This window comes from Thyridium curvatum (genome assembly GCF_004353045.1).
Source record: "Thyridium curvatum strain D216 chromosome Unknown NODE_87_length_172569_cov_81.238300, whole genome shotgun sequence".
NCBI classification, from domain to species: Eukaryota; Fungi; Ascomycota; class Sordariomycetes; order Thyridiales; family Thyridiaceae; genus Thyridium; species Thyridium curvatum.
In genome coordinates, this window is record NW_022156842.1 from 21,044 (window position 1) to 48,122 (window position 27,079).

General features: G+C 55.1%; 10 protein-coding genes across 10 annotated transcripts; 6 read left to right on the forward strand and 4 right to left on the reverse strand.

Annotated features, from left to right (window-relative positions):
* Positions 1-881: 881 nt before the first annotated feature.
* On the forward strand, positions 882-2,126 carry E0L32_010585 (uncharacterized protein; the record flags this gene model as incomplete). Its single annotated transcript, XM_031133220.1, has 1 exon — positions 882-2,126. One exon carries the CDS (start codon positions 882-884, stop codon positions 2,124-2,126), a length of 1,245 nt encoding a protein of 414 aa, XP_030989400.1.
* Positions 2,127-2,403: 277 nt separating this feature from the next.
* On the reverse strand, positions 2,404-8,440 carry E0L32_010586 (uncharacterized protein; the record flags this gene model as incomplete). Its single annotated transcript, XM_031133221.1, has 3 exons — positions 2,404-3,977; positions 4,585-7,266; positions 7,345-8,440. 3 exons carry the CDS (start codon positions 8,438-8,440, stop codon positions 2,404-2,406), a joined length of 5,352 nt encoding a protein of 1,783 aa, XP_030989401.1.
* Positions 8,441-9,367: 927 nt separating this feature from the next.
* On the forward strand, positions 9,368-10,216 carry E0L32_010587 (uncharacterized protein; the record flags this gene model as incomplete). Its single annotated transcript, XM_031133222.1, has 1 exon — positions 9,368-10,216. The coding sequence occupies one exon, from the start codon at positions 9,368-9,370 to the stop codon at positions 10,214-10,216; it is 849 nt and encodes a 282-aa protein (XP_030989402.1).
* Positions 10,217-10,824: 608 nt separating this feature from the next.
* Positions 10,825-12,372, reverse strand: E0L32_010588 (uncharacterized protein; the record flags this gene model as incomplete). Its single annotated transcript, XM_031133223.1, has 1 exon — positions 10,825-12,372. The coding sequence occupies one exon, from the start codon at positions 12,370-12,372 to the stop codon at positions 10,825-10,827; it is 1,548 nt and encodes a 515-aa protein (XP_030989403.1).
* Positions 12,373-13,315: 943 nt separating this feature from the next.
* Positions 13,316-14,957, reverse strand: E0L32_010589 (uncharacterized protein; the record flags this gene model as incomplete). The annotated part of the gene is made up of 3 exons (XM_031133224.1): positions 13,316-14,073; positions 14,138-14,190; positions 14,248-14,957. The coding sequence occupies 3 exons, from the start codon at positions 14,955-14,957 to the stop codon at positions 13,316-13,318; spliced, it is 1,521 nt and encodes a 506-aa protein (XP_030989404.1).
* Positions 14,958-16,056: 1,099 nt separating this feature from the next.
* Positions 16,057-16,362, forward strand: E0L32_010590 (uncharacterized protein; the record flags this gene model as incomplete). The annotated part of the gene is made up of 1 exon (XM_031133225.1): positions 16,057-16,362. One exon carries the CDS (start codon positions 16,057-16,059, stop codon positions 16,360-16,362), a length of 306 nt encoding a protein of 101 aa, XP_030989405.1.
* Positions 16,363-16,570: 208 nt separating this feature from the next.
* E0L32_010591 (uncharacterized protein) lies at positions 16,571-18,265 on the reverse strand (the record flags this gene model as incomplete). Its single annotated transcript, XM_031133226.1, has 2 exons — positions 16,571-17,727; positions 17,791-18,265. 2 exons carry the CDS (start codon positions 18,263-18,265, stop codon positions 16,571-16,573), a joined length of 1,632 nt encoding a protein of 543 aa, XP_030989406.1.
* Positions 18,266-20,140: 1,875 nt separating this feature from the next.
* On the forward strand, positions 20,141-21,479 carry E0L32_010592 (uncharacterized protein; the record flags this gene model as incomplete). Its single annotated transcript, XM_031133227.1, has 3 exons — positions 20,141-20,320; positions 20,399-20,877; positions 20,930-21,479. The coding sequence occupies 3 exons, from the start codon at positions 20,141-20,143 to the stop codon at positions 21,477-21,479; spliced, it is 1,209 nt and encodes a 402-aa protein (XP_030989407.1).
* Positions 21,480-22,157: 678 nt separating this feature from the next.
* E0L32_010593 (uncharacterized protein) lies at positions 22,158-24,627 on the forward strand (the record flags this gene model as incomplete). Its single annotated transcript, XM_031133228.1, has 4 exons — positions 22,158-22,433; positions 22,496-22,524; positions 22,606-23,191; positions 23,242-24,627. The coding sequence occupies 4 exons, from the start codon at positions 22,158-22,160 to the stop codon at positions 24,625-24,627; spliced, it is 2,277 nt and encodes a 758-aa protein (XP_030989408.1).
* Positions 24,628-25,253: 626 nt separating this feature from the next.
* E0L32_010594 (uncharacterized protein) lies at positions 25,254-27,062 on the forward strand (the record flags this gene model as incomplete). Its single annotated transcript, XM_031133230.1, has 1 exon — positions 25,254-27,062. One exon carries the CDS (start codon positions 25,254-25,256, stop codon positions 27,060-27,062), a length of 1,809 nt encoding a protein of 602 aa, XP_030989409.1.
* Positions 27,063-27,079: the final 17 nt, after the last annotated feature.

A 27,079-nucleotide genomic window follows, 5' to 3' on the forward strand; every position in this document is an offset into this window, starting at 1 on the left:
AGAACCGATCCTATTACACTCATTGATAACCGTAGGCCTGGATCTGTCATCTCGCCCTTCAAGAAATCCCCCATCGCGGAGACAAGGGCGGGCCAGACGCGCCTGGATCCGAGACATGTCGAGTCTTGTAGGCTTCTCCAAGTGGTTGCCATCTACTCCATCTGTGAATCACCAGATCGCTCTACTTCTATTCCGTGAGTCCTGACACGGCTCAGGCTGACCCCTTGGCAGACCTCGAAAAGTCTATAAGCGGGATCCTCAGACTGGCAACGGCAAGACAGCCGGCAAAGCAGTCATCATTACCGGCTACTGTTTCGCCAGTTGCCCCAAGTCAGTCTAGCACGCAACTTCTGAGGTACGGTGCATATTTTCACCTAGACCACAATCATGCTGAATGCTAGGATGGCACGAAACTGCCAGCCATGTGTGATTGGTGGAGCACCCAGGAACAGTCAACATTTAGCTTCGCAGCAGCGTTACGTTCAGTTTAGAGATGCGGGGTTTTAGGGACTGACATGGCTTGTTAGGTGTCAATGGCTGCTAAAAACGACTCGGCCCGCCACGGACCGGCTCACGAGATTATGGTCAACGATCAAGTATCCAAAGGAGGGGTCTTCTGGTCGTCGAGTAGGTTCTTACATGGCCCGGCATCTGGCCAGGGCTCGAGACATGCTTAAAAGACGGGGGCGCCCATGTCAGGTCGAGCCATGTATGCACACGGTCGAGTTTCCCACCCGATCTAGCATTCGAGGCTTTCCACAACATCCCCTGTAGGGTCTGAAAAAGTCCAAGTCCAAGACATGCGGCCGTTGCTTCTCTTCTCCCATATACTAGGGGCCTCGGCTCTGGCCCTTTCTCCGGCACTCAATGGAGCAGTGGACATGACAGTCCGTCATGAAACGAGCCGCAGGAGCACCAGTGACTCTTCAGCATTTGTGAATATCAGCTTATCCGATCCCGCGGTCCTGAAGGTCCCACCGATCATCGATCCGAATGCCTCATCGGTGATATTTCCAATCGTGCCTGGGATTGACATGACTCATCTCGCTCCAATCTTTTCTACTGCGGATGGGGTTGTTGTCTCGCCACCATCGGGTACTGTTGTGGACTTGCAGGCTGGCGCAGAATATGTGCTAAGCAGCAACGACGTTTCGACGGCAACTTGGAGCTTCAGGGCGGTAGAGATGCGAAGTCCTGTCCTTCCGGGGTTCTACGCAGACCCGAATATTGCGATCTTCGGCGATACATATTACATTTATGCGACAACAGACGGGTTTCCTGGATGGGGTGGCAACGTCTTTTATGTCTGGAAGTCACCGGACCTGGTCTCCTGGACCAGAAGCAAAGAGCCCATCTTGACATTGGATGGGGCAAAAGGAACAGTTCCTTGGGCCACCGGCAATGCGTGGGCGCCGACGATCACCAGCCGTGACGGGAAATACTACTTCTACTTCAGTGGAAACAACCCGTCCTACGACCGAAAGACAATCGGTGCTGCTGTCGCGGACTCGCCTGAGGGCCCCTTCGTTGCGCAACCAACTGCAATGATCCTCAATAACGAGGCCCTCACCACAAATCAAGCCATTGACCCGGACGCATTCTTGGACCCTGTGACCGGGAAATACTACATCCTCTGGGGCAATGGGAAGCCGCTCATCGCGGAGCTCAACGACGACATGGTCTCGATCAACCAGAATACAATCGCTGCAATCACCGGTCTGACGGACTTTCGTGAAGGGATATTCATAGTCTATCGCAAAGGTCTCTATCACATCACGTATTCTATCGATGACACCGGCTCGGAGAATTACCGCGTTGGCTACGCAACATCAACTTCGGTGCATGGGCCGTGGACCTACCGCGGTGTTGTTCTACAAAAGAACGTTAAGTACGGTATCCTTGCGACCGGCCATGACTCGATGGTCAACGTGCCTGGCACGGATCACTGGTACATGGCGTATCACCGTTTCGGAATTCCCAATGGGGATGGGACTCACCGTGAAACGACAATTGATCGTTGCCACTTTGATGCGGATGGTTTTATGCGACCTATTGTGCCGACACTGACAAGTGTTGGGCCGGAACTTATCCGCAGACGTTCAAATGAATTCTCAACCTATGATTGAGATTGCATATCTACACTGGGTACCAGACAGCATGTTCTTCATCAAGCAGATTGATGCTCCCAACAAGCATATCACATACAGGATTTATGCTATCACTATGTTCAGTTGAGCGTGCCTTATCATCTGCACAGTTTATGAGCTCGAGTGAAATAGAACAGGAGTAACTTGTTCTTAAACCCAGTGCTACACTTGGACATAATGCTTTAAGTATTTGATAATCAAGAGATATGTTCGATAATAAGAGCTTGGGAGCCGCCCTCCGCTCCAGCTCAGAAGCTCACTGCATGGCCTCTATCCGTTCCGCTCGCTCTCTCATCGTCCTCTCAAAATCATACCCAGCACCCCCATCTGGCAAATGATGTATCAGCGTCGGGGGCTCGATCAGCTTCGCGCCCGCCGTCCCTCCAGGCATCACCATCATCGGATCCCCTCCTATCATGCTGGTCGGTCCCCACAGGATGTTTACCGGCCCGTCCGCAAAGGTCACATCCACAGCACTGCGCATCTCCTCCAGCCCAGGTATCCGCGCCGGATTCGGCCTCTCCGTCAGACTGATACGCACCGTCCGCAGGTGTGCAAACGTGCCGGCCAGGCACTGCCTCGCCAACTCCACCAGGTCCGCCGTCATGTCCCGGTACACGTAGATCAGGTGCAGGTCGCGCAGCGACCGGGGCAGGACGTCCACGAGCCGCCTATTTCCCGAGTCCGACTCGTCATTGTCCTCCTCGACGCCCGGGCGGACGTACCCGGCGTAGTGGAAAGCCGCCTGGTCTATTGTCAGCTCTTCGAGTTGATCCAGCGGCAGTAGCTCCTCCGGCCGCACTGTCGAGTAGCGATCCCCGTCGAACGCGAGCTCGTAGTGCTCCGGCGCCGGGTACTCTGCGTCGTAGTTGTTGGGCGCCCAGCCGCAGCGCAGGCAGCGCAGCGGGGTGCCCTTGCGACTGCGGCATCCGCGCAGCAGGGTCCCATAGCCGGGAAATGTAGGGAAGTCCCGGCCCATCCACAGGCACTCTAGCTCCTCGAGGGCCGGGAGGGCGGCGAGAACGTCCATCAGGTCGCCGTCGTCAGGGTTCGAAAGGACCAGCGTGCGGACTCGTTCAAATAGATGCAGACCACCGTATGAGGACGGGAAGCGCTCCAGATAGGCGTCGGTGACGGCCGCCTGCATGCAATAGAAGGTTTGCAGGTTGGGGGCGTTCTTGAAGAGAGCTCGTGGGTTATCAGGCCTCCATTCGGCCGAGGAGAGGGTGCGCAGGGCCAAGGTGCGCAGGCTCGGCAGTAGTGGACCCGATCGGCCGTTGTTGTAGGCCTCAATGAGGCGGTCGAACGGCCCGGGGAGATTGCGTGCGAGGAGCAGTGTTGTGACGTTTGGCGTCAGAAGGATGCAGAGCTCCTCGAGCCAGTGGTGGATCGTGCAGCGCCCTGGGTGTAGGTCGCCATGCTCCTCGAGGTAGTCTTCCCGCGAGCCCAGGACGTCCTGCAGCCAGAACTCCTTGGGAGGATAGTCCATACCGAGTTGATCGCTGGCTCTTTCGAATATCCGGACCAGCTTATCTGTGCAGCCGGAGATGTTGTCAGAGCCTACTAGCTGCATCGTCAGGACCAGCTGCGCCAGGTCGGGACGGTCAATGACTGTGCGCAGAAACGCAGGCAGCTTATCGTCCTCGGAGCATAGGCTGTGGTGGTCGTCGGGCAGGCCCAAGTCCTGCTGCGAGGGAAGGTTCCCTGTCGCATAGTAGTGATAGAGGATTGGCTGTGCTATTCGGGTGCACTGCTTGGACGCTCTGCAGAGACGCGCGAGGGCCGCCTTGCTCTGCTTCACGTCGAGTGTGTCGGCGTTGGGGAACGCGCCTGGATGGCAACAGTGAAAACATAGGTTGCGGCATACGTTTTCGATGAGTTCCTCTGGTAGTGCTCGAGGCATTTTGTGTCTCCCGCAGCGATATGTTTCTCGCAAAATGCGGTGTTGCTGTGAGATTGCGGCCTTTGCTCATTTCACTTTTTGGGCCAGGTTTAGCCAAAACGGATGAGGCTGTGTCAGCCGAGCATGCAGCTTTGCCCCCCCGAAAATGACCCGCATACAACGTGGAACTCCTCGGGCGTCAAGAAGGGAGCAGATTCGTACCGACAGAATTCCAAGGCAGTAAAAGTATTCCGGCCGGATCAAAGCAACTATGGGATTTTTCAAGTGCATGTTGGTCAACTAACATCCTGCACGGGTCATGACAAAGGTTTCCAAGCATAATATTATCAAGGTTGATTACTGATCTTTCTCATGGCGCCAGGGCAGACTGTCTATTTCCAAGTGAAAGAATATCCGAGGATACGAATCTACCCGGTTCTGACGCTCATAACGATGAATTCTTTCTATGCTGAGATACTTGCTAAATTATTTCCAAGAATCATCGAGCTTCTCCCCTTGCGCGGTCGCTTTGACGAGCCAACGCTCACCTCTTACAAGCTTGGATGATTTTCTTCAAGGTATCTTCATTCTTCTTGTAGATCTCGCCCACCTTGGTCACATCTTCCGGCTTCATCTTGCTGCGGAGGTCAAAGGCTTCTCGGTACTCCTTCGGGCTTCTAATCCGCCCACCAAGTAGCATCCCCGCAATAGCCATGGGCGCTGTGGACGGGTCCTTGACGATATCGACTATCGACAGCGCCGCGTCGGCGCCCAAGCTGCCTATAGCGAAGGCTCGGGCAAGACCTGCCATGCCTGCCGCCGCGGCGGTCAACTCGCCGACGAAAGGCACGAAGAAGAGCACCGCCGTGATGATGGTCAGAATCCGGTTTCTCTCCTCCTGTTCCTGGATCTCCTCGCCAATGTCTTTGGCGTCTTCCATCGCCTCTACGGCCTGCACGAGGAGGAAGACTGGCATAGACAGGACCGAGACCACCTCTTCATTGCTTCCTTTCCACAGACCCAGGCCGATGTCCGCCATAGCGGCACCGAGGCTGATACGGAGGTCTTTGATACCACGCAGAGCATCCTTGATGATGTCCTTGGGATCGGGCATCTGAAAGTCCTTTTTGAGCTTGGGCTGGCCATGGATTGAAAGATCCAAGCTGTTGCATAATGTTGGATGATCAAGCTGCTGGCATTCAGTTTTCTCCTTGCTCCCCCCAAACTCGATCCACGAAGGGTCGATTCCGAGATCGTCCAGCAGGGCCTTTCGGAAGCCTTTCTTGTCCTTGAGCGTGTACTTGAGGTCCCAGATGCCCGACATGAGACCCCCTCTGACATCCCTGGGCACCGGGCAAGGCCCTTCATACGTGTTGCCGTTGCCCTTAAACTTGCAGTCGAAGTACTTTTGGCCTGGGCCATTAGTAAAGTACATCCAATTGCGCAGCTGTACCGGCAGAGCATCATTCATGTACTTGCGATACGACTTGAACTTGCTATCGTAGCCATTATTGACGTCGCTGTACTTGTCCAAGGCTTTGTCCATCATCTTCTGTAGCACGATGAGAGTGTGTATGGCCTTGCAACCTGGCTGTATACTCGCTGCGCTCTTTTCCAAGGCTTCGAGACTGTCAAAGGTCTTCGATAGGTTGCAGGTCTGGCCTTCTTGGTCATCCGGCTCGGATTCGCCGACTTTAGTTGATCCGTAATCCTTATCGAGATCGACAGCCCAGTCGGAGGTGCCACCAAAATTGAGCCCTTTTATCCATTTGATGCGGTCTTTCTTTGTCTTGTCGGTCATCCAGGCCACCCAATTGTCGCCATTGTACACCACGATATCGGACTTGGACGAGGTGTCGTAAAACGTCTTGACTGTCGTGCCAGTGTACTCTGACTCTTCGCCTTGAAATAGAAGTTCTCTGATCTCGGCAGCTGCTATGTATCCGCTAGTATTGGTGCACTGGCCAGGCTCTGCATTAGAGTGCGTCGCCGAGCCCGTGAACTTGCACATAGGTCCGGTGCAGCTGGGTTTCGCCATCTTGAAAGATCTGCCGTAGCTCGAGATGCCCACAAATACCTTCTTGGCGGGGACTCCGGCCTTTGTCACCATGGCAAGTGCGAGTTCCGTCTCGGTGATGTTGATGTGTGAACGGAGACAATTGCCCGTCTCGCATCCCGGACTGGACCACTTGTTTCCGTAGTCCCACTGGCCGTGGAGATCGTACGTCATATAGACGATGTAGTCGACAACGCCGCTTATCTCTTTAATCGGGAATCCTTTCAGGTACCAGTAAGACGCTGGCGCGGCAATTGAGACTGACTTTTTCGGCAATTTCTGTTTGACCAACTTCAGAAACTCTAGGTAGTCTTTGCCGTTTTGGAGAATCCCTGGTGGTATGCCGGGGATGTCCGGAGCGGCAGGGTATTCCCAGTCGAAGTCAACACCGTCCAGGTCGTGCTTGTTGATAAAGTCGACCACGTTACTTGCCAATGCCGCTCGATTGGCGGCCGTAACGCCATCTCGGAAGATCGTGTACGTCGGGGCTTCTGTTGAGAATGCCCAGCCGCCAAAGGAGAGAATGCGTTTGATGCCCTTCATCTTTTTGAGCTTGTCAAACTGCGTCTTGACCTTGCTGACATCAACTTTGAAGTCGGGAGTCACCAGGCCAAAGGCGAAATGAATGTGGGTATGCTCGCTACTCTTGATGTCCGTTACATCCATGTGAAGGCACTTGCGCTCCTTGTTCCATGCTTCAAAGTAGGCCACGCTGGAAAAGCTAGAAGGAGGGTCTTTGTTGTTGGTGATCTTCATCCCACAGCTGGCAATGCAGCCGTTCTTCCCCGGTTTGGAGGTTCCGGGCGCCTTGGTGTCGGCCGGTGCCTCGACGCAAAAGTCATTGGTCAGGCCGCACTGGCCCCAGAAGTTGCAGCAGGCGTTTAGAGGGCAGGGATTGAGATCCTTGAGCTGGGTCTTCTTGTTTGGTCGCTTTGTACCCGGAACCTGCGGGCCACATATCGCATTGGGAATGGAATTCGGCATGGGCGGATCTCCCTTGGAGAGACAGATCTTCTGGCCTTGCTGCAGATTCTTGCATCCGGCCCAGCCCCATGTGTTCTTGTTGTAGTCGTTTAGCTTTTTCTCTGTGAGATAATACTTCTCCATCATATTCCAACAGATGTCCACAGACGTGATGGTATACGTAGCACAGGTCCCATCCTTGTTCTGCTTTGGCGAGACTGCGGCGTTGGGGATTTATTAGCTATCAATTCTGCTGAGCACCGCGTTTGAGACTTGGTTATGGCGGTATTACTCACAATCAGGGAGGTCGCCCTTGGAACAACAGACCCATTGGCCTGCCTTGAGAGTGTTGATGTCGCAAAGCTTGTCCGTTTTGCTATTGAAACTCTTCAGTTTATCTTGGGAAATCCCGCACCGCTTGGCGAGGGAATAACACCCATCCCCAGCGACAACTTGTATGGCCTTGCAGTCTGCGCGAGTGACCAGCGCGTGGGCCGATGACCGCTCCTTGAGCGGCTCGCTCTTTTTCTCGAAACCACTTGAGAGCTCGTGGTTGGTTGGGACATCGGCAGCTTTGACCATGCTGATCTCCAGGTCTTTCCAGATTTCAGTACTGTCTGCCCCCTTGAGACACTCGGCGCTATGCCAGTTGCGAACAGCCTCCTGAGCGGCAGATATGTTCCCCGAGAGGTCGGCAAAGATCCCCATCGACCATGTTCTCGGAGTCTTCTCCTGACATAGCTGGGCCGCAAATCGGCTGGATAAGCTTGTTGCATCGTTCTTCAGAGTAGCAATGAACCTTTTGACCACTCCGGATGCACTTGGCTTGTGAATCTCGTCGCCAACATACAAGCCGATGACCGCTTGGCCGGCCCGGGCGAACATGATACTGGAGTGGCAGTCTTCATCGTTTTTGAGCCAGCCGTTTATAGTTTCGACAGCGGCAACTGCATCTGCTCGCGATGCCAACTTATCGTCTGCGGTATGCCACGCAACAAGCTGGACATTCGTTGTGTTCCGGAAAGTCTCGGTACCAGCGAGGCACCCAAGGGTTGAGAGCATCTCTTCCGATTGCCGTTGTTCTTGTGGCTCACTGAAAATGAATGGACTTGAGTTGTGACTTGCTGTTTGCTCAGTGCTTGTATCTTCTGCGGTACAAGCGCGAAACGTAATATGAGAGTCTGGGTCTTCGACTGGGGTATAGATGGCTAGGTCGAATAGAGTAGCCTTGGGACAGCGTGTTAAAGCAACCTTGCCATGGAGGTGTGTCCAATCTGAAGAATCTTGCCCTGCTTTGCTACAGCGGATAGGGCATGACTCAAATGGACCTGGCTGAGCTCGGGCAGTTGGGAGCAGCCATGACAGGCCTGCGAGAATACACAAACGATTCATGATCCGCGAAGTTGTTGACGTTTGTCTTGTCCGCTATTCAAATAGCTGTCCCGGAAGACAGCTTCCCTATGTAGTTGGCAGGCATAAGACTGATCAGGCACACTCAAAATTTACGTGCTAGTTCCGCGATATAGCATGGTGTTTGTTCAGGGCTACGTCTAATCTCGAAGCGGCATCTCTTCCCGGCCTATGGCAGTGCAGCGGCGCAGATGCTATATGTATTTTTATTCTCCAGGGAAATTTTGCTGCATAAACACATTCATGTTGCATTTGGGGTCCGATCGCCAAGGGAACTTTTCGACTGCAACTGTCCTCCTCAATGAATCAACCCTCGCACAAGCCACGTTGTGCCGTCCGGAGGAAAGCATTGCGCCGCTACCATCTTTTCAAAGTTCCAAAAGCCTAGTCTTGGCCATATGACAGCGATGCAACATGGCGGCGAAGCTGCCGTGCCTGAGACAGTGCTCTTGGCAACCTACTTAGCCAACCCTCCTTGCCGAGGTTCCGCTCCTTCTATGATAACCAAATGATCCTTCTGAGATTCGAGGGAACCCGCTTCAAGCGCTTATTATAGTAGTGTCAAGTCAAGACAACCCTTTTTAGACGCCTCTTCCCGCGGCTCGGACGACAAACCAGGGAATTCTGGAAGAGGGTATGTTTTACCCAGTAATCCCGTTAATCTAGCCTTGTGCATAAGCTTAAAAAAGAAGTGGCGCTGCGGCCGCAGCTCTTTGGCGTGACAGCCGCCGGTTATATTTGTGTATACTTCTTGGCGAGCGCTGTGCTCATGGTCACGATACAAGCGAGCACTTGCCATCTACAAATCGGTAGCTAGTCTGCCGTCAGAAGCATCAGAAGTTGCAACATCTCTCTATCCTTAACTTCGGAACTTGAGATTTCCTATCGGAAAGTGACATCTGAGGAAGAATGAAGCTCCAAATACTCACATTACTGCTCCTCGGAGTTGGCCCGGCGATTTGCTCCAAACTAGCCTTTGGCTACGAGGCCGTCATGTTCTACACGATCTACCGTCTGGACTATTTCACCAACGCAAACTCACTGACTCTTGCGAAAGGATGCCACCCAGTCCCTTGCAACTTTGACGAATTCATCAAGTACATCAGCAAAACCACCTTTTACACCGGATCGGGTGGCAAAATCAAAAACCTAGTAGACCCAGACATTGATGAAGCAAGACGGGTTACCGACTTCCCTGGTAACGGCCCCCAGAGAAGCAAAACCGACAAAACCCGTCGCGGCTACGAAGGCACCTACGACCAGAAATTGCTATTGGGGAGTAAATGGGAGGAAAATCTCAAACATGGAGATGTTATTGATCGGCTTGCCGATATCGTTCAGGACTGCCGCCAAAAGCGAGGAGGGCAGGTTGACCACTACGTCAAGAAGTCCATCACTTGCATGGATGCGGTGCACAGTCTGCGAAAACAAGAGCAAAGCGCAGGGATAATCCAACTCGCCAATAAGAAACTCAAAAGTTACAATATTGGCATCACCCAAGTCAGCACAAAAACCGTCACGACACCTGACGGGAAATCTTATCAGGAATTCGACGCGGCAGATACCATCAGGAGAGTGCTCCAGACTGGGAACAACGGACAGAAGCTGGTTCCTTTCCTGACGAATCTTGTCAACGAGTACAACACCAACGGGCAAGCCTCGCCCAAGGGCGTAGGTGTAGCTCACGGGAGTGTGATGAGATCCTACGAGAAAGCTTTGAGCCGTCTTCGAAGCATAGATCCGTGGAGTTGTCCTTAAGGGGTGGAGGATGCAGCCGAGTTTCGTAAATTTACAACCATATAGTAGCCTAAGATACAAGCTTGATCGATTGTCAATGACCGTTGGAATCTGTGGATACGCACTTCCTTTTGAATTCTTACGGCACAGTTTGACGTTATGCAATTCGTGTGTACAAATGATTCAATACACCGACCCTCTCTAGGAGGTTGGAAAATACTTCAGTAAACCAAGGCTGGCCCTAACTTTCTACACTATTACACGCTTGCCTTGTTCTTCTCGTGAATGTTTCGGGCTGAACGGATGAGGGCCGTCGACCGCAAGTTGGCATGGTCTGCAGGGTCCAGCAAAGAGTAATGATTCTAGTCTCTTCCAGGCCACCGGCCGTTGCTATCACATCTATGCTGTGCCGCAATATATGTACAGTCATCTCATCCGTCCGCAGCAGGTTGTCTCAACTTTGATCCCCCGTGATTATTGCTGCCGGGAATTGTAAATTAGGGCAATTCACCACTGTGTGTAAATTCCAATCTTCCTCAACTACTTTTGAAGCAGTGACGGACTGGCGCTTTCTAGACATCTATGCTAGGGAACAACGCGTTTCTATGGTATAGGGGGACCGACCTTTCTCACGACACCGTCAGAGAGAGCATCTCGTGAACCGGGACATCACCAATCTCAGCCATCTTGGCCTCCAGCATCAGGGTCATCTTCCTCCTCACGTCCTGGTACTTGGGATCGTCGTACACGTTGAACAGCTCGAGCGGATCCTCGTCGCAGTCGAACAGCTCCCACTCCTTCTGGTCCGCATCGCCGGGGCGGGCACCCTCGAGGCAAAAGTCCTCGTTGTACCAGTAGATGAGCTTGTAGCGCTGGTCGCGCACGCCGTAGTGGGCGTAGGCGTTGTGGATCATGTCGTTGTGCATCCAGTACCGGTGATAGGCCACCTGCTGCCAGTTCTCGGGCGTCTTGCCCTGCACCAGCGACCGGAAGGAGACACCCTGCATGAAGGTGGGGATCGTGACGTTGGCAAAGTCGCAGAAAGTGGGCGCAAAGTCCACGTTGCAGATGATGTCGTTGCAGACAGAGCCGGCCTTGATCTCCTTGGGGTATCGGATCATGAAGGGCATCTGGAAGCTCTCCTCGTACATAAAGCGCTTATCGAACCAGCCGTGCTCGCCCAAGAAGAAGCCCTGATCGCTGGTGTAGATGACAATCGTGTTCTCGGCGAGACCTTCCGCGTCGAGGAAATCCAGGAGACGGCCGACGTTGTCGTCGACGCTCTGGATGGTGCGCAGATAGCGCTGCATGTAGCGTTGGAACTTGAAGTCCGCCAGCTCCTCTGGGGTCTTGAAGGTAAAGACAGTCCCATCTTGCTTGTCAATCAGCTTTAGCTTCGTGACATCCTCCGGCGCGGGAATTTTCCTGTCGGTCCACCACCAGGCGTTGATCATCTTCTCGCCAATCTCGGAGCCTCCGTCAGGCTGGACAATGCCCAGATCAAAGTAGGTCATGTCCTCAGCCACGCGCATCTTGGCAAGCTTAGCCGCCCTGGCGCGATTCTTGTAATCATCGGTAAAGGTGTCAGGAACCTTCACCTTCTCCTTGTACAGGTCCTTGTGCTTCGGGTCGTATTCCCAACTCCTGTGCGGCGCCTTGTGGTGGCACATGAGGAAGAATGGCCTCTTTGTATCACGCTTCTTGATGAAGTCGAGGCTCAGGTCGGTGATGATGTCGGTGGCGTAGCCGGGGATATTGCGGGTACCGTTCTGGCCGATGAATGAAGGGTCCCAGTACTCGCCTTGGCCCGGGACGACATCCCAGTAGTCAAATCCAGAGGGTTCGTGCTCCTTGCCCTCTCCAAGGTGCCACTTGCCGACCATGGCCGTCTGGTAGCCGTGGCTGCGCAGCTGCTTGGCGACGTTGGGGCCGCGCTTATTGATCTTGGAGTCGAGGGTCATCACGTCGTTGACGTGGTTGTGCTGGCCTGTCAGGATGGCTGCCCTTGAGGGAGTGCAAATGCTGTTGGTCACGTAGCAGTGGTTGAAGAGCATGCCCTCCTTCGCGATGCGGTCCAGGTTGGGCGTGTGGTTGATCCCTGCGCCGTAGCACGAGATCGACTTGGCCGCATGGTCATCGGCCATGATGAAGACGATATTGGGGCGTTCGTTTGCCATGATGACGACGATTGCAGGCCCGGAAGTAAGATCAAGAGTAGTCTATGGGGAGGAGAGGGTGAAAACGCGACAAACTGAGCAGCGAGATCGCCACATTTTATCAGTCGCGCACAATCACAAGACGCCGTCCGCTCCACCCAGTGCTCGGCCTCTCGGGGGTTGCGATACACTACCCATGCACAACTTGCGTTTAGCCTCACCATCTGCAGAAAGCTTCCCCACACGCCAGAGTCCTAGTGAGGGGCACTTCTCGGGGGCATTCCCTCTCAATTGCGGTCGAGATCCGATATGGTGGGGGAGTCTCTCGGTCGTCGTTCCGCTAGTGTGCCGGGAGTCGGTCCTCGCCATCGTGTTGGGTCTAGTGCGCGGCCCATGACCTGGGAAACTCCCCGGTGACCATAGGACTCGACCAGTACTTGTACGGAGTACAGACGCAGGCACATGATAAAAACTACGGGGTAGGTGTGAAATCCAGAGCCCGCATATGCAGAGTTCCAAGGACCCAGGGCTCTTAAGTATTTTAGGGCTGCATGAACTCGGGACTCCAAGGCCTTTATTTCTTTCCAGCGCAATGCAGAACTCTCGAAGGCCTTCGGGGCTTTTCAAGGACTTCTAGGGACTCCCACTGCTTATGTTCATAGTGTAGAGCATAGGCTCATCAAGGGCCGTGGACCTTGAGAGTTGGGGTAGACTCTTCTACCCGCTCATTGTGACCTCTCAGCTGACTACATAAGCGGCAGGGTTTGGCGGAGAGAGAGATAGATGTGTGAAGCCTCTTGATGATAATTAGATAATTAAAAGTTGGAGATTTGTAAACTCTCGATACGATCATTATCATAGTTCAAGCTCTCCCCAGTAAAGGAAACTATTAGAGAGAAAAAAGAGGCTCAGAATAACAACGGGACGATCTTGTGTGTGTCGTCAATGAATCATATCACAAGATTCAAACAAAGACATTCCCGTATCCATCGCCAGGTCCGCGCAAAACATCCACCTGCTCGGCCTTTTCAATCGGGAACCCGCCATTGAACGTCTGCCCAGGATCGGGCAGCGGCAGGTTCCGCCAGATCTCCTGAATCCGCTTCGCCGTCTCCAAAAACTTCCGTTTCACCTCTTCATACCCTTGCACCGCGATCTTACCATCGCGCTTGACCCACTTGCCATCAACGAGTACAGCTTCGATATCGCCAACACTCGCGTGCAGGATCACCGCTGCGACGGGATCAACCCATCCGAGAAGGGATGGAGAATCGCCGTCCCAAACTACCAAGTCGGCCTTGGCCCCTTCCGCGATGACGCCAAGATCATCTCGGCGCAGCGCGAGGCCGCCTTTGCGGGTGGCCATGAGAAATGCTTGATACACGCTCATGGGGTTGTTAGGGGGCACGCGCCACCGCTCCAGCACATCGCTGTACAGCTCGTAACGCGTCTGCTGAAGCCAGATGCGCGCCTGCGTCAGGATATCGCTGCTGTAAGTGAAGTGGGTGTCGATACCGATGGCGCTTTGATCCTGTATGTAGAAGGACTTTGGATGCGTATGACCGTAGTGCATCTCAGACTCGGGCGTGGTGGAGATATGTTGGGTCGTCGAGCGAAGGAGACTTGCTCCCTGAGCAGTAAGAAAGGAGGCGTGAGAGAAGACAATGGGCGTGGACATGTTGAGGATTCCCAGGGACTCGAAATCCTCGGGTGAATTCGTGACTGCCAACTAGTTAGCAAAGTTTTGAAGCACGACCGTTGTCATTCGACCAAGTCTGTGACTTACTTCCCCAGGGTCCTTGCAGTGAATGGGTGGTAATGACCGACACGTTGAACTCCCTATAGCCCAATAATGTCAATATTCGCTTGGTGATCCTTGCTACCCATGCTACTTACTTGGCAAGGCCTATCACCGCATTTACCTCGTTGACATTAGGAGCCGGTCCGAAAAAGTCATACGCAACCCCAATTGTCGTAGGGCTGTTTTTGTAATCGCCACGACTCGCAATATCTCGAAAGTTTGGGAGCTGGTCTTCCACGGTGTAGTTGGTCACGTTGTGAAAGGCATAACTCCAGAAAACCCTGGCACCACTGTCGATGGATGCCTTCAAGCCTGCTTCAGCGGTAGCATTGCTCCAGGTGTGATGAGCGTGGTCAAGGGTGGTTGTCACTCCTCCATTCACCGAATCGTAAAGGCCTGCGAGCTGGCTGTTATAGACGTCATCTGCTGTCCAGAAATCACCAGCCACGAACTCGCCGTATCTGCCAAAATACTCTACCAAGCTTGTGTTGGAAGCAATAGTCTTGAACGCAGTCTGCCAGCCGTGACGGTGAGTATCGATGAAGCCAGGGGTGATGATCTTGCCCGTCACATCGATAACCTGGGTCTGGTTTGAGATGGATGACGCAGCCTTCATCGAGCCTGCATCAGAGACCTGCACAATACGGTCATTCTGAACGAGCAAGCTTCCATTGCGAATGACCCGAAGTTCTTCCGAGGCCTTGTCAAAGGCAATGATTATTCCTCCTTGGAAGAGAATCGATGCAGCTTTGACCGATGTCAACAATAGCAAAAGGTTTGCTGACAGAAAGCTTCCTCGATACATCTTTGCAAGTCCTCTTTTCCCGAATGGCACGATTGATATGTCCAGACTCAACATCGCTAAAGCGTGCCTTCATCTGAATTTTATACCCAGTTTGAGCTCGACGTCACCGGATAGCGTTGCTATGTGCAGACACCTGACATTTGTCTGATTTTCGGTGCGTGAGTAAGCATCCACGTTGCATTTGAGGACTGAAACTGAGAAATGAGCATGAGACTGTCCATCTGGGTGGTGATATCATCCCCTTCTGAGGCGTATCGGTCAGCATGACCAGACGAGAGGAGCACATGTGTGCCATGTGCAGTAACTATTGACGGATTGCGTGTCATTGCCGCGTGTGATGGAGGCGCCGCTACCATTACGGAAGAGTCAGAAGCATCTATACATTTTGCTGCGGAACGCCTGGAGTCGATAACTAAAGCTTACGTGAGGTCGACCCGCTCAACACAGACTTGTGAACGGCCATGTGACGCACAGTCCGGGCTTGGCGGCTTCCATCATACTGTAACATGGTCCGGATTGTGCTTCCGGAACGAGGTCTGAACCTAGACTGGGCACGATGAGGTCCTCCTCCGGTTGGTTAAACATTGGGCGTGGCCACGCTGGTGCATTAACAATTTGGACTCGATTGCAGGGCATGAGGCAAGGTTCCCCCAAGCGTAGTGCCACGGGTGGCCATTTTGCTGCCAAGGAGAAGGAGGCTGTAGAGGCGACGTAGATACGTAGGCCACCACGGAAGAGTGGTCATCTACTAGTGAACTACACATTATTCCCGAAGGCCTGTGGTGGTAATTCCGTATTTGCCTCCAACCAAGGATGACTCCGCCAGACCGCTACAACATTGTTGCTGACCATCTTCTACCGTTCGATTAGCACGGTAGTAAAGGAAATTGTCGATTACTCTCTAGAAAGGAGATTGAACCTTAGGGCCGCACACATGGTATGGTCCGGAACTTCAAGTTCATGAAAGACACAAGACAAAAGAGATATGGGCTCGTGCCCAGAGCACCCGGGAAAAGCGAAAAACCCACCGCGTTCACATTTATCGCCACATCCATCCGCGAGGCTGGGTCTGGCTGTGGCTAAAAACACCAGCGAGGTCATGCCACTCCTTCTGTACAAAGCCGGCAACGGTGCAGGGGATCTGAGCTACCCACGGCAGCAGGGTGCGATCGGAACGAGATGTGACGATGAACAAGGCGACGACTGCGGTGATGGTGACAACGAGGTAAAGGGCGCCACCAACAACGGCGATGGTGCCCTGAACAACTCGGTAACCGACAAAACGGCCGACTGGCGAACTTGGACCCTCATGGACGGTCCAGGACGGGCTTGGACTGCAACTGGGCTGTCCTGGAAAGGCACTGTTGCCAATAAGACAAGTGTGGCTTGGACCGCACTGGCGTAGTCTAACATGAGAAATACAATGGCTTCTTTCTATGTTTTGGCTCTATGGATATACAATGGTGAGGTAAACGAGATTGCTCAGGTATTCTCCCCACATAGAGAAGAACGTTATTTTCATGTAACGGATTCTCCCAGAAGCACATCTCATGATCTAATGATACATATGGAAATTATGATTATTAAAAGAGCGTGTATGCCTTGAAAGCAATCTAAACTACCGTGTCGGCGACCTCCGCCACCACTGCGGCGGCAGCAGTAGCGATATTGGCCAGAGCGCCCATCACGACGTTGGGGCACGGCGCGTCAAAATCGGAAGGGCTGGTGAACTGGGCATTGGGGGAGTTGCTCAGACCGAGCTGGATGAGGGTCTTGCGGTCGGGGTCGAACCTGGGCCAGCCCACGCGGGCCAGGCCGTTGGCCGGGTCGTCGGAGAAGGCGAACCACGCCTTCTGCATCAGCTTGGTGAGCTTGCGCTGGTCGGGGCTGGTGGGCAGACCGCTGACGTCGGCAGAGGCGCCGAAGATCATGTGCAGGTCGACGCCGTGGTAGGCGCCAGAGGTGGGGTACAGCCGGGTGTTGTCCCAGTCGGCGAAGTAGCGGTAGATGTAGGAGGGGACGCTCTGGTTCCGGCGGGCGGCGGCCTGGTAGGCGACGGGGCAGGTGAAGGACTCGAGGAGGAACGACTTGACCTGGTCGGCGGTGGGCACGATGCCCTGGGCGTAAGCCGGAATCTGGTAGTAGCCGTTCTCGTTGTCGTTGTTGCCGAAGAGGATGGGCAGCTTGGCAAAGCTGCCGCTGGCGGTCAAGCCGACGTAGTCGGAGAAGACCGTCTCGTTGTCGGGCTTGGGCCAGAAGGCAGGGATGGAGCGGAGGACGCTGGTGCTCTTGGAGGGCCTGATGGCGGCAGCTGCGGCCTCGAGGACCTTCCAGTCTACCTGGCGCATGCAGGCCATTGTGTCAGCGGCGCCAGTGCAGTTGACGGCGGACACGACTGTGTCCCAGTTCTTCTCCTGCACGGTCTTGGTGTTGGCGGGGAAGCTGAAGGCATTGCCCGAGTGGGCGATGAGGCCGTGGACGATGGGGTCGTTCTTGTACGCGTACGCCCAAAAGTCAACACCGACACCGCCGGAGGACTGGCCGGAAATGGTGATCTTGGACGGGTTGCCGCCGAAGCGCCAAATATTGTCCCGAACCCACTCGACGGCGGCGCGCTGGTCGCGCAGACCCAGGTTCTGGGGCTGGCCTGGAGCACCGGGGAAGCCAAAGAGATTGAGGCGGTAGTTCACCGTGACCACGACGATGTCCTCGGCTTCCGCGAAGTACTTGCCATTGTAGAACGGGCTGTTGGTGTTCCCAATGGTGAAACCTAGCAGTCATAGGCATGTCAGCACACAGCACAGCAACTCGTATCAAGGTGTTTAGCACTCACGTCCTCCGTAGAAAAAGACGAGAACGGGCTTGTTCGCTCTGCGGGAGTTGGGCGTAGGCCTGGACCAGATGTTGAGGGTCAAGCAGTCCTCGCTCTGTGGGGTGCCAGCTGCAGATGCGAAGTAGTTGATGACCCTCTGAGCCTGCGGGGTGAAGCCGGGGTAGTTGACCGGCTTCGACGCCGTCAGAGGGCAATCATTGCCAAACGCAGCGGCCTCGTACGGGTCCGTGGCGACAAACCTCTGCGGAGGCGCAAACCTCAGGTCGCCCACTGGAGGCTTCGCATAGGGAATGCCAAGATACTCGACGACACACGAGGTGTTTGGCGCCAAATGTCCTGTGATGGGCCCATTGGATGAGTCGACCGTCAGGTATTGTGCCGCATCCCGGCAATTGCCACAAGGAGGTTGAGGAGGGGGGGCGGCCGCGATGGTCGAGCACAGCGTGAGAGCTCCGAGCACCAGTGTCGAAAACATGATGAGGACGACGGCAACACCAGACAGGTACAACACACAGAGGTGAATGGGTGAGGAACGAAATGTCAACAAGCCAATGAGGCTTACGAGTACCAGTATTTAAGGCGCCGCGCATGCAAAGAATCCAACCCTGCAATGCGACGCCGGTGGAGACCGAAGAACAGTGATGGAGAACATGAAGCCCGCGCTCCCCGTTTCGGTCGACTAATTGCCTTGGAAGGCCGCCTAACTAGCGACAATTGGAATATGGGAAGCTCGGCCTTCATGCAACTTTACCTACTTATTATTCAGTAGCCCCGGCTCTGGCGTCGGGGGGCGGGGGGCGGCCGACTCTAGCCATACTTCGTGTACGCATTTGATCTAGTCGACGTCCCGTCCAGGTTTTGCTGGGAAGAGATCCTAGATAATAAATAGATCAAGGATCCAACTAATGGCAGAGCCATGCATATCAAGGTCTTCTTATTGTTAGGCTTACCTAAGACCGAGTAGAAGGAGCTTGCCAATCGCTTCCTACGCAATATCTCGGCTCGGTCTGGTCTTCAGGGTCTTCAGGAGCTTGATGCTGAGAATGAGAGAGTCTGGCTCTGTGGATAGGTATGTACCTACAAGGAGATCGGCAGTGCTGCAAGGGGGCGGGGCCCGGGGTCCAGAGCATGGCACTGTCACATCGAGAATCCCAAGGCCCAGCCGACCATATCCTAAGATTGCTAGCCAGGGTCTCGACTCCATTGCTTACAGGTTACAGGCCTGCTTCCACTCCTGCCATGGTTGACCCCCTTGCTTGCACAAGACGACGGCCTCGTGGTCCAGCGTGACCTACAGGAAAAATGGAATGATCAAAAGAAAGGTGAAGGCCGCTAAAGGGGACTACGAAGGTCCCTTATTCTTGGCCTAAGCACTATAATCCTGACGAGCCCGGGACTCGAGGGTGGAGTGGGTATCTTGGGGGGTAAAATCGCGCAAACGTGGGACCTATTCCGTACATAAGGTAGGTTCGCCGATCAGACAGGGATAAGCATGTTTGACAGAACTTTATCAAGAGTTACCACCACAGGGGCCATCCCACTACCTGAGATTGGTGGGCTCGATGGAATGGGTCGAGTACCTCTGTTGCCAGCCCTGTTCCCAGCTCGTCCATCAAACTAATCTGACTACCGCTGGAGCCGGTCGGGCTTGCTATCAATTTGAGGAATAAGTCGAAGAAAAGCAGTCGACGCCGAGAGGACCTGGACCCGTTCGTGCCTCCGGGACGACAGGAGGCGTTTCGGGAGCAACGGTTCAGCACAGACTTCGGCGCGGGTATGAAACCGGGCGAGGAATCGATCCTTTGGCATGAACTGCCTCCACGCTGGTATCAGAGTGAACACTTTGAAGGAGTGACGAACCCCTTTTCCTTTGTACGAAATCGGTAAGGTTGAGGACTACCGAGTACTCCGACTCACAGGATCAGCTTCCCAGTGGTCTGTTGGCGCACGCTACCTCCTTGGAACTACTCCAGAAGAAACCACTAGAGATCCAACCCCCCGGCCACAGCCACCCGACCTGCAACCGAGCTATTGTACAACCAGGTACATCCTTGCTACTAGGCAGTCCGCTGTCTAGGCCCTTTGCAGGTAATCTTTGTCTGGGGGCTGAAGGAGATTTTGCAGCACTTATCTACTTTGGCTGTCAAAGAGATTTTTATGAAATCTCTTGCATCGACGCTTTTGGACGAACCCCCTGCGGTACAACACACACACAACATACCATGTGAGAAGCTGTCAAATTCTTCATATATGCGGCCTCGAGCGGGACTGGTTCGTTCCATCTTCGTCCCTCTCCTCTTCTCCATCCCAGTCAGACGGGCTTACCCTCGAAAGCACACGTTCTGACAAGATGGGGCCGTATGGCATGGGCTTCCCCCAGAATGGGATCGACAATCACGGCTGGCAGATGTCCATCACCGCTGTGGTAATGATCATCCTCGCAGGCCTGTTCGTGATCGCCCGCTGTACAACCCGCATTTGGATGCTGGGCAAAATCGGCTGGGATGATGTCGCTATCATCGTCTCATTGGTGAGTGTTTGCGATTAGGCGTCTGCCGGCTGCCGAGACCCCAGCTCTCTGACTGTGTTTGCTGATTAAAATCCTCAGGGCTTCTCCGTGGTGCTCTCCACGATGATGTGCCTCGCCATCTCGAATGGCTATGGTATGCACAAGGCCGACCTCACAAAGGCCGAGCTCAGAACGACCTTGAGGCAGTTCTTCATCGCCCAGACGCCCTACAAGATCACCGTCGGCCTCAACAAAGTAGCCATCGTCCTGTTCTGCCTTGGCATTTTCGTCACCCGGAGCTTTCGCATTGCCGCCTACGTGGTGCTCTCCATCATCACCGCATGGACTATTGCCACGGTCGGCGCGACAATCGGCCAGTGCGTGCCCATTCAAGGAGCGTGGGACAAGTCTATCAAGGCGACATGCATTGATTCGGACCAATTCTGGATCGCCTATGCGGTCGGCAACATCGTGACCGATGTCATGGTCCTGGCACTCCCTATTCCTTCCATCCTAAGGCTGAAGCTGAGCGTGCGGGACAAGATGCTGCTCTGCGGCATCTTCTGCCTTGGTGGCTTGTAAGTTGCACGACGTCGCCTCTGCGCCCCCGAATGGGACAGTCCAGTTCAGCAAGGAAGCTAACCTTCATATCACATCCAGTGTGACCATCGCCTCCATCATCCGAGTCACATCGGTGCAGAACTCGCTCAAGAACAAAGACGATCTTACATTCAACTTCATCCCGCGCGGAATCTGGACCCTCGTCGAGGCGAACCTCGGCATCATCTGCTCGTGTCTCCCGGTGCTCAAGAAGCCCCTGGGTCGCATGTTCCCTCGCCTGTTCGGTTCAACCAAGAACAGCTCGGCGTACTACTTGGACAACCCACGCCAAGGCAGAGGCTACAACCTGTCGCATCTCTCAAACCCCGACTCCACCCCCGAAATGTGGCGAGGACAAGGCAAGAGCCGCCAGACTACCTCCGTCTCCGGCCCGGCGAAGCCAGACCCAGGACGGAAGAGCGACGAACAATACATCTTCACCGCTGACTCGACAAAAGGGAGCGTGGGAGGTCGTGACAGCGATGGCGAAACTACGGGGCCGTGCAAGACGGGTGGTATTTCAAAGCGTGTAGACTTGGTTAGGACATCATTTCACGAGGAGCCAAAGCCGGTTGTGTAAGATGGTTGTGCATACAGCGACCTCGGAAGCAGCTTGGACCCCATACTATATTCTGCGCAATCATGCAATTACAGTTTTATCTTCTATCGAATGTAAGATCCGATGGCAATAGGCCAAGGCCTTTCGTCGTCACCTTTTTCGAGCAAACCAAAGCCAGAACAGCTCCAGCTTGCTGAGTTATCATCAAAACCAGCCAGACGGTTGTTCCACTTGACCACTGGCCTCCGTGAGCTCCGTATGGAACATTAATATGAAATATGTTGGAGACATAACCTAAAACCATGATATCATGCCTAGAACCCTTCCAGATGCAAGCCACCCAAGAGGCTTGAGGTGGTCCAAACCTTGGTTGTTTTAGCCGTCTAGTCTGCGGCACGACCGCGTGGGGAAGTTGTACTTGTACTGGATGCCAGTGGGGCTGGACGAGGAGCCACCGGCTGCGCCGGCCGGCATCTGTGCCGCCCAGACTGCACGTTCCAGGCCCGGCACTGCCCGACTTAGCGTCGTCCCCAGGCTTAATGATAATCCACTCCATTAAAGCCCCCCAGACGAAACTCCCGCCAGCCCTTCGACAGCGCGATTTCACATTGAACCCTCCAATCAATTTGCGATTCCAAGAATTGAGGCTCAAGACATCAAAACGCGCTTCTGTATATATGTCAACCGATCTTGGCGACGATGTCTGGCGCTCAGAATGACGAAGCCCAAATCCCGACCATCCCGGAGATAAAATTAGTCCCGGATGATTCAGGGTCTCCGGCCTCCATCGGCCATGCCTCGGCACCCGGCGAGGGTCCCCAGAGTCACAAGCCTGCCGAGATGGACCCCAAAGAAACACGCAAATCGCAGAACAAGCGGGCCAGCCGTGCCTGTCTGGCCTGTCGCCAGCGCCGCGTCCGTTGTAACGTGGTGGAGGAGTCCCCGTGCTCCAACTGCCGCTTTCGAGGTGTGGAGGTAGGTACCACGCTGCACTCCCCCAGATGATGTGTTGATATGATCTGACAGGGTTCTGTTAGTGCGTTGTGAAAAAGAGGACCCAGAAGAAGTGAGTCCACCTTGCCTTCGAGAAATCTTATCATACAATGCACCCATCCTACGCCGGGGCCAGACTGCTGACCGTGCACAGAGCTCGAGACGAAACGGACAAGACGACCACTACTGAGGATGCTGGCTCACCGTCCTCGAGTATCTGCTCCAAGTCCGATGTACAATGGACACCGTCCATTCGCCTCGGCGGAGTGGAGAGTTACGCAAAGGAGATCGATATAGCCACGCTCCTGCCCGAAGATGGTGTCTTCAGTTACGGCCTTGACGATGTGGCTAAACCTGCTATCAAGCCATCCCGGCCTAAAGGTGCTACCTCCTCCTCTGATCCCATCAAGCTACCTGCTTTCATCCGACCCTTGTCGAGACGTATTAGCCCTGAAGATCTTGAGTACCTTGAACAAAAGAAAGTGTTCGACGTGCCGAGTCAGTCTCTGATGAACAGTCTGCTACACTCTTTTGTCGAATTTGTCTACCCTTACATGCCTATCATCGATCCGGGTGATCTCATCGACACGACCTTCCAGCTCAAGACTGAAAAGATCAGTCTACTTCTGTTCCAAGCCGTCATGTTCGCCGGCGCCGCCTACGTCGACCTTGGCCTTCTCCGGAGTGCTGGATTTGAAACACGCAAAGATGCGAGGAGAGTCTTATTCCGCAGGACCAGGGTATGTCCCCATGATCTTCTCTCTCCCCCCAAATGCTGATGGTCTGATAGCTTCTGTACGATTTCGACTGCGAGAGTGAACCTCTAGTTCAGCTACAGGCGCTTCTGCTCATGACTTATTGGCATGACGGCCTCGACGATGAAAAGGACCTCTCGCACTGGATCGGTCTCGCGGTCAGCCTGGCCCGTGGTATGGACCTCCACTACCAGCCCACACCTGCTAGCACTCCGGATCAACTCCTTCGCAAGCGGATATGGTGGTCATGCTATATCAGAGACCGGCAAATAGCCCTCGGCCTTCGAAGACCCCCCAAGATCAAAGAGGGCACGTTCGAGGTGCCCATGCTCGAGGAGAGCGATTTCGACGTTGAGATATCGACCACCTCTATCATGATCATGGAGGACGAAAGTTCATCGTTGCTCGACTCTGAGATGCGCCGAGATCTGGCCAACATGTGCATCGCCATGGCCAAGCTGTGCGTGTGCGTGGGTCACATTCTGGAGACGATATACACTCCCCAGTTCCGATCCTCGACCGCGCCTGGAGCGAATGGGGTGCTGCTGTATCCAAATCCGAAGGCCACCTCTGCCACTGTCGAGACGCTCGACATCGAGCTCGACGAATGGATTCAGTCTCTGCCCCCTTGCTGCCGAGGGCACACTTCCGTCCTGACAGATGTGAAGCGCGGGAGGTCCAATATCGCAGTCCAGCGAACACTGCTGTTCATGATATACTATACGTCTATCTCAACGCTCCATCGGCCGCAATGCCAGTCCCCAAACAACTCGCTGGCGGCGCGGTCAGGAAACCGCGAGCGCTCCAGGTTGAAGGTCCTCGACGCAGCGATACACATCGCCGACATGGCCACGGAGCTGCACCACTTGAGCCTGAAGAGGTTTCTCCCGCCAGCCGGTGTCACCGCGATATTGCCGGCCATGATCATTCATCTCATCGAGATGAAGAACCCGGCCCCCGGCGCTAGGGCGCTGGCTGGGAAGTACTTTCGCGAATGCATGAACGTGCTTATCGACTTGCAAGGCACCTACAATGCTGGCGACGATGCCTTTGCGATCCTCCGGGCTGCGCTCGGTGAACCGTCGTCTTACACGGGACCGCAGCCGGTCGCAGGCAGCGCAAGTGCTTCCGGAAGTCTTACCTCGCCGCAAGCCTCTGCTGGTGGTGATTTAACATCCGATGGGTTGTCACCCTTGGCCGGTACGCCGTCATCAGCAGTCATCAACAATAATGCCGCATCGTCTCCAGTCGCTCAGCAGGATCGCCCAACGCCTTTATGTGGCGATGCGATGTTGGACTTTGCATTGGATGATCAATTCATCAACGACGCGATGCATGAATTCCTCCAATACGACGATGACAGCCACGGATTGGACCACGCAGGGGTAGACGAAGAAATGGACATGGATGAGATTTTGTGAGGCGCTGTCATGGATAACCGGTTCAGTCGAGCGATGGCGTTTTGGGGGCCCCGTTTCGGGGCAAAATGGAGCAAAGTTCACACATGCATAATACCTGCCTCTAATAGCATTGTGATTCCCCAGACGCATGTGCCTGCGTCTCCGATGAAGTGTGACAAGGTCGGGCCGTTGAATGGGATCTCGGGGTTCACCAGCTAGATCCGCTGCTGGCAACACCTCCACACGCCGCATCACGGGGCGGAAGCGGACGCCGTCCTTTTGTTAGAGTTCGAACCTAATGAGGTGTCATGCTGGCGACTACTTGCTGCTGCTACTCCGCGACTCGAGATGATTCGCCGCCCCGTACCAAGATGGAAGACCGGCAAAAGGCCCCCACCGACTCCAGCCCCTCCATTTCGTCCTCATAGGGTGAGAGCTGAGTATCCTTGCTGACTAGATGACACCTCCAGCTGCACTAGACACGCACGTCGTCAGCCAAGCCGAGCACCGCCAGCATTGATTGTTTCGGTCGTTCCGAGGCCTTTTTAATTGCAGCTTCATGGTCTTTCATCGAGCACAAATCGTCAAAAAGGGAAAAAAAGCAGGGAAAGGAAAAGAACACTAGGGCACAGAATCACCACCAGGCCATGGCTGAATCAGGTCTGTCGTCGCGGCTCGCTAAGCTCAATCCGTTCACTAGCTCGCGCCGGGGCGATGACGACGAGGAGTACGGCGAGGAGGTCGGCAGCGGCAGCATCGCCGGCGGCGGCCACGGCTCGCGCGAGTCGGAGATCACCAGGAGCCAGCTGCGCGTGAGCCACGCGCTGCGCTCGTTCCTCGTCAACGTGGGCGCGCTGTCCGAGCGCGAGGCCGCGCTCGACGACCCGGAGGAGCAGACCCCGGCCGTGCGCGAGCTCGCCAAGCTGCCGCACATCAGGGTGCCGCCCAGCGTCACCGACCGCTCGCGCCCGCTGCCCGAGTACTTTGTCAGCTCGTCGCACAACACGTACCTCATGGCGCACCAGCTGTACGGCACCTCGGCGGCCAGCGCCTACGACACGACGCTCCGGGCCGGGGCGCGGTGCATCGAGATCGACGCCTGGGACAATAGCGAGAACGCGGACGAGCCCAAGGTGACGCACGGGTACACCCTCGTCTCTCACATCCCGTTCCGGGCCGTCTGCGAGACCATCCGCGACGTGGTGGACAAGGAGGCCGCCGAGGCCGTCGATGCTCAGGGCTACCGTGCCGCGCCGATTCTTGTGTCTCTCGAGAATCACTGCAAGCCTGAGGGCCAGCTCCGTCTCGTTCAGATCATGAGGGAGACCTGGGGCGACCGGCTGCTCAGCAGACACGTTCGGGAGAAAGGTCACGAGGAGGAGCATGGCACGGGCGAGCATGTCACGCTGGACGAGCTCGGGTCCAAGATCGCCGTCATTGTCGAGTACCACATTCCGAACGAGCTCAGGCAGGATGATGGCACCAGCTCCGTCTCGAGCTCGGACGCCGAGGATGAGGAGGCGGAGAAGGCCCGAAGGGAGTACAAGGCCCAGAAGGAGGCCGCCGAGAGCGCCGTCATCATTCCCGAGCTCGCCGAGCTTGGTGTCTATGCTCAGTCCGTGAAGCCCGGCGACGATTCGTGGTATGCGCAAGCCAAGATGACCAACGGTCCGCACCACCACCTCATCAACTTGTCCGAGTCTGGCCTCTCTGGGCTTCTGCCGACCCACGCCGAGAAGATCTCCAACCACAACGCGCACCATCTCATGCGGGTCTACCCAAAGGGCACGCGCATCTCGTCAAAGAACCTCAACCCGGTACCGTTCTGGGCGGTGGGCGCCCACGTCTGCGCCCTGAACTGGCAGACCTTCAACGCCAGCATGCAGCTCAACGAGGCCCTCTTCTCCGGCTCCGACGGCTACGTCCTCAAGCCCGCCGAGCTACGGGCCGGCGGCTCGGGCGCGCTCTCCGGCCAGCGCAAGCGCCTCCGCCTGCACGTCGCCGGCGCCTCGAGCGTGCCCCTCCCCGCGGGCCGCGAGGCCGACGACATCAAGCCGTACCTGACCTGCACGCTCGTGCACCCCAAGATGCTCGACGGCGAGGACTACTCCAACATCTCGGCCATGAAGCGCAAGACGTCGCCCTACCGCCACCACAACTTCTCCGGGTTCCTGCACCGCGGCGAGAACCCGCCGGCCACGGACCCGGTGTGGGACGAGACGCTCGAGTGGGACTACGAGGACAGCGAGCTCGTCTTCCTGCGCCTGCTGGTCAAGAGCGACGACAGCTTCGCGCGCAACCCCAAGTTCGCCGTCGCGGCGGTGCGGCTCATGTACACGCAGCCCGAGTGGCGGTTCATCCGCATGCTGGACCTCAAGGGCCGCGAGACAAAGTGCTCGCTCTTGGTCAAGTTTGAGATTCAAGATGCCCCCAGGCATGTAGTCTTGGGTAGTTAAGTTCGGTTGGATAGCTC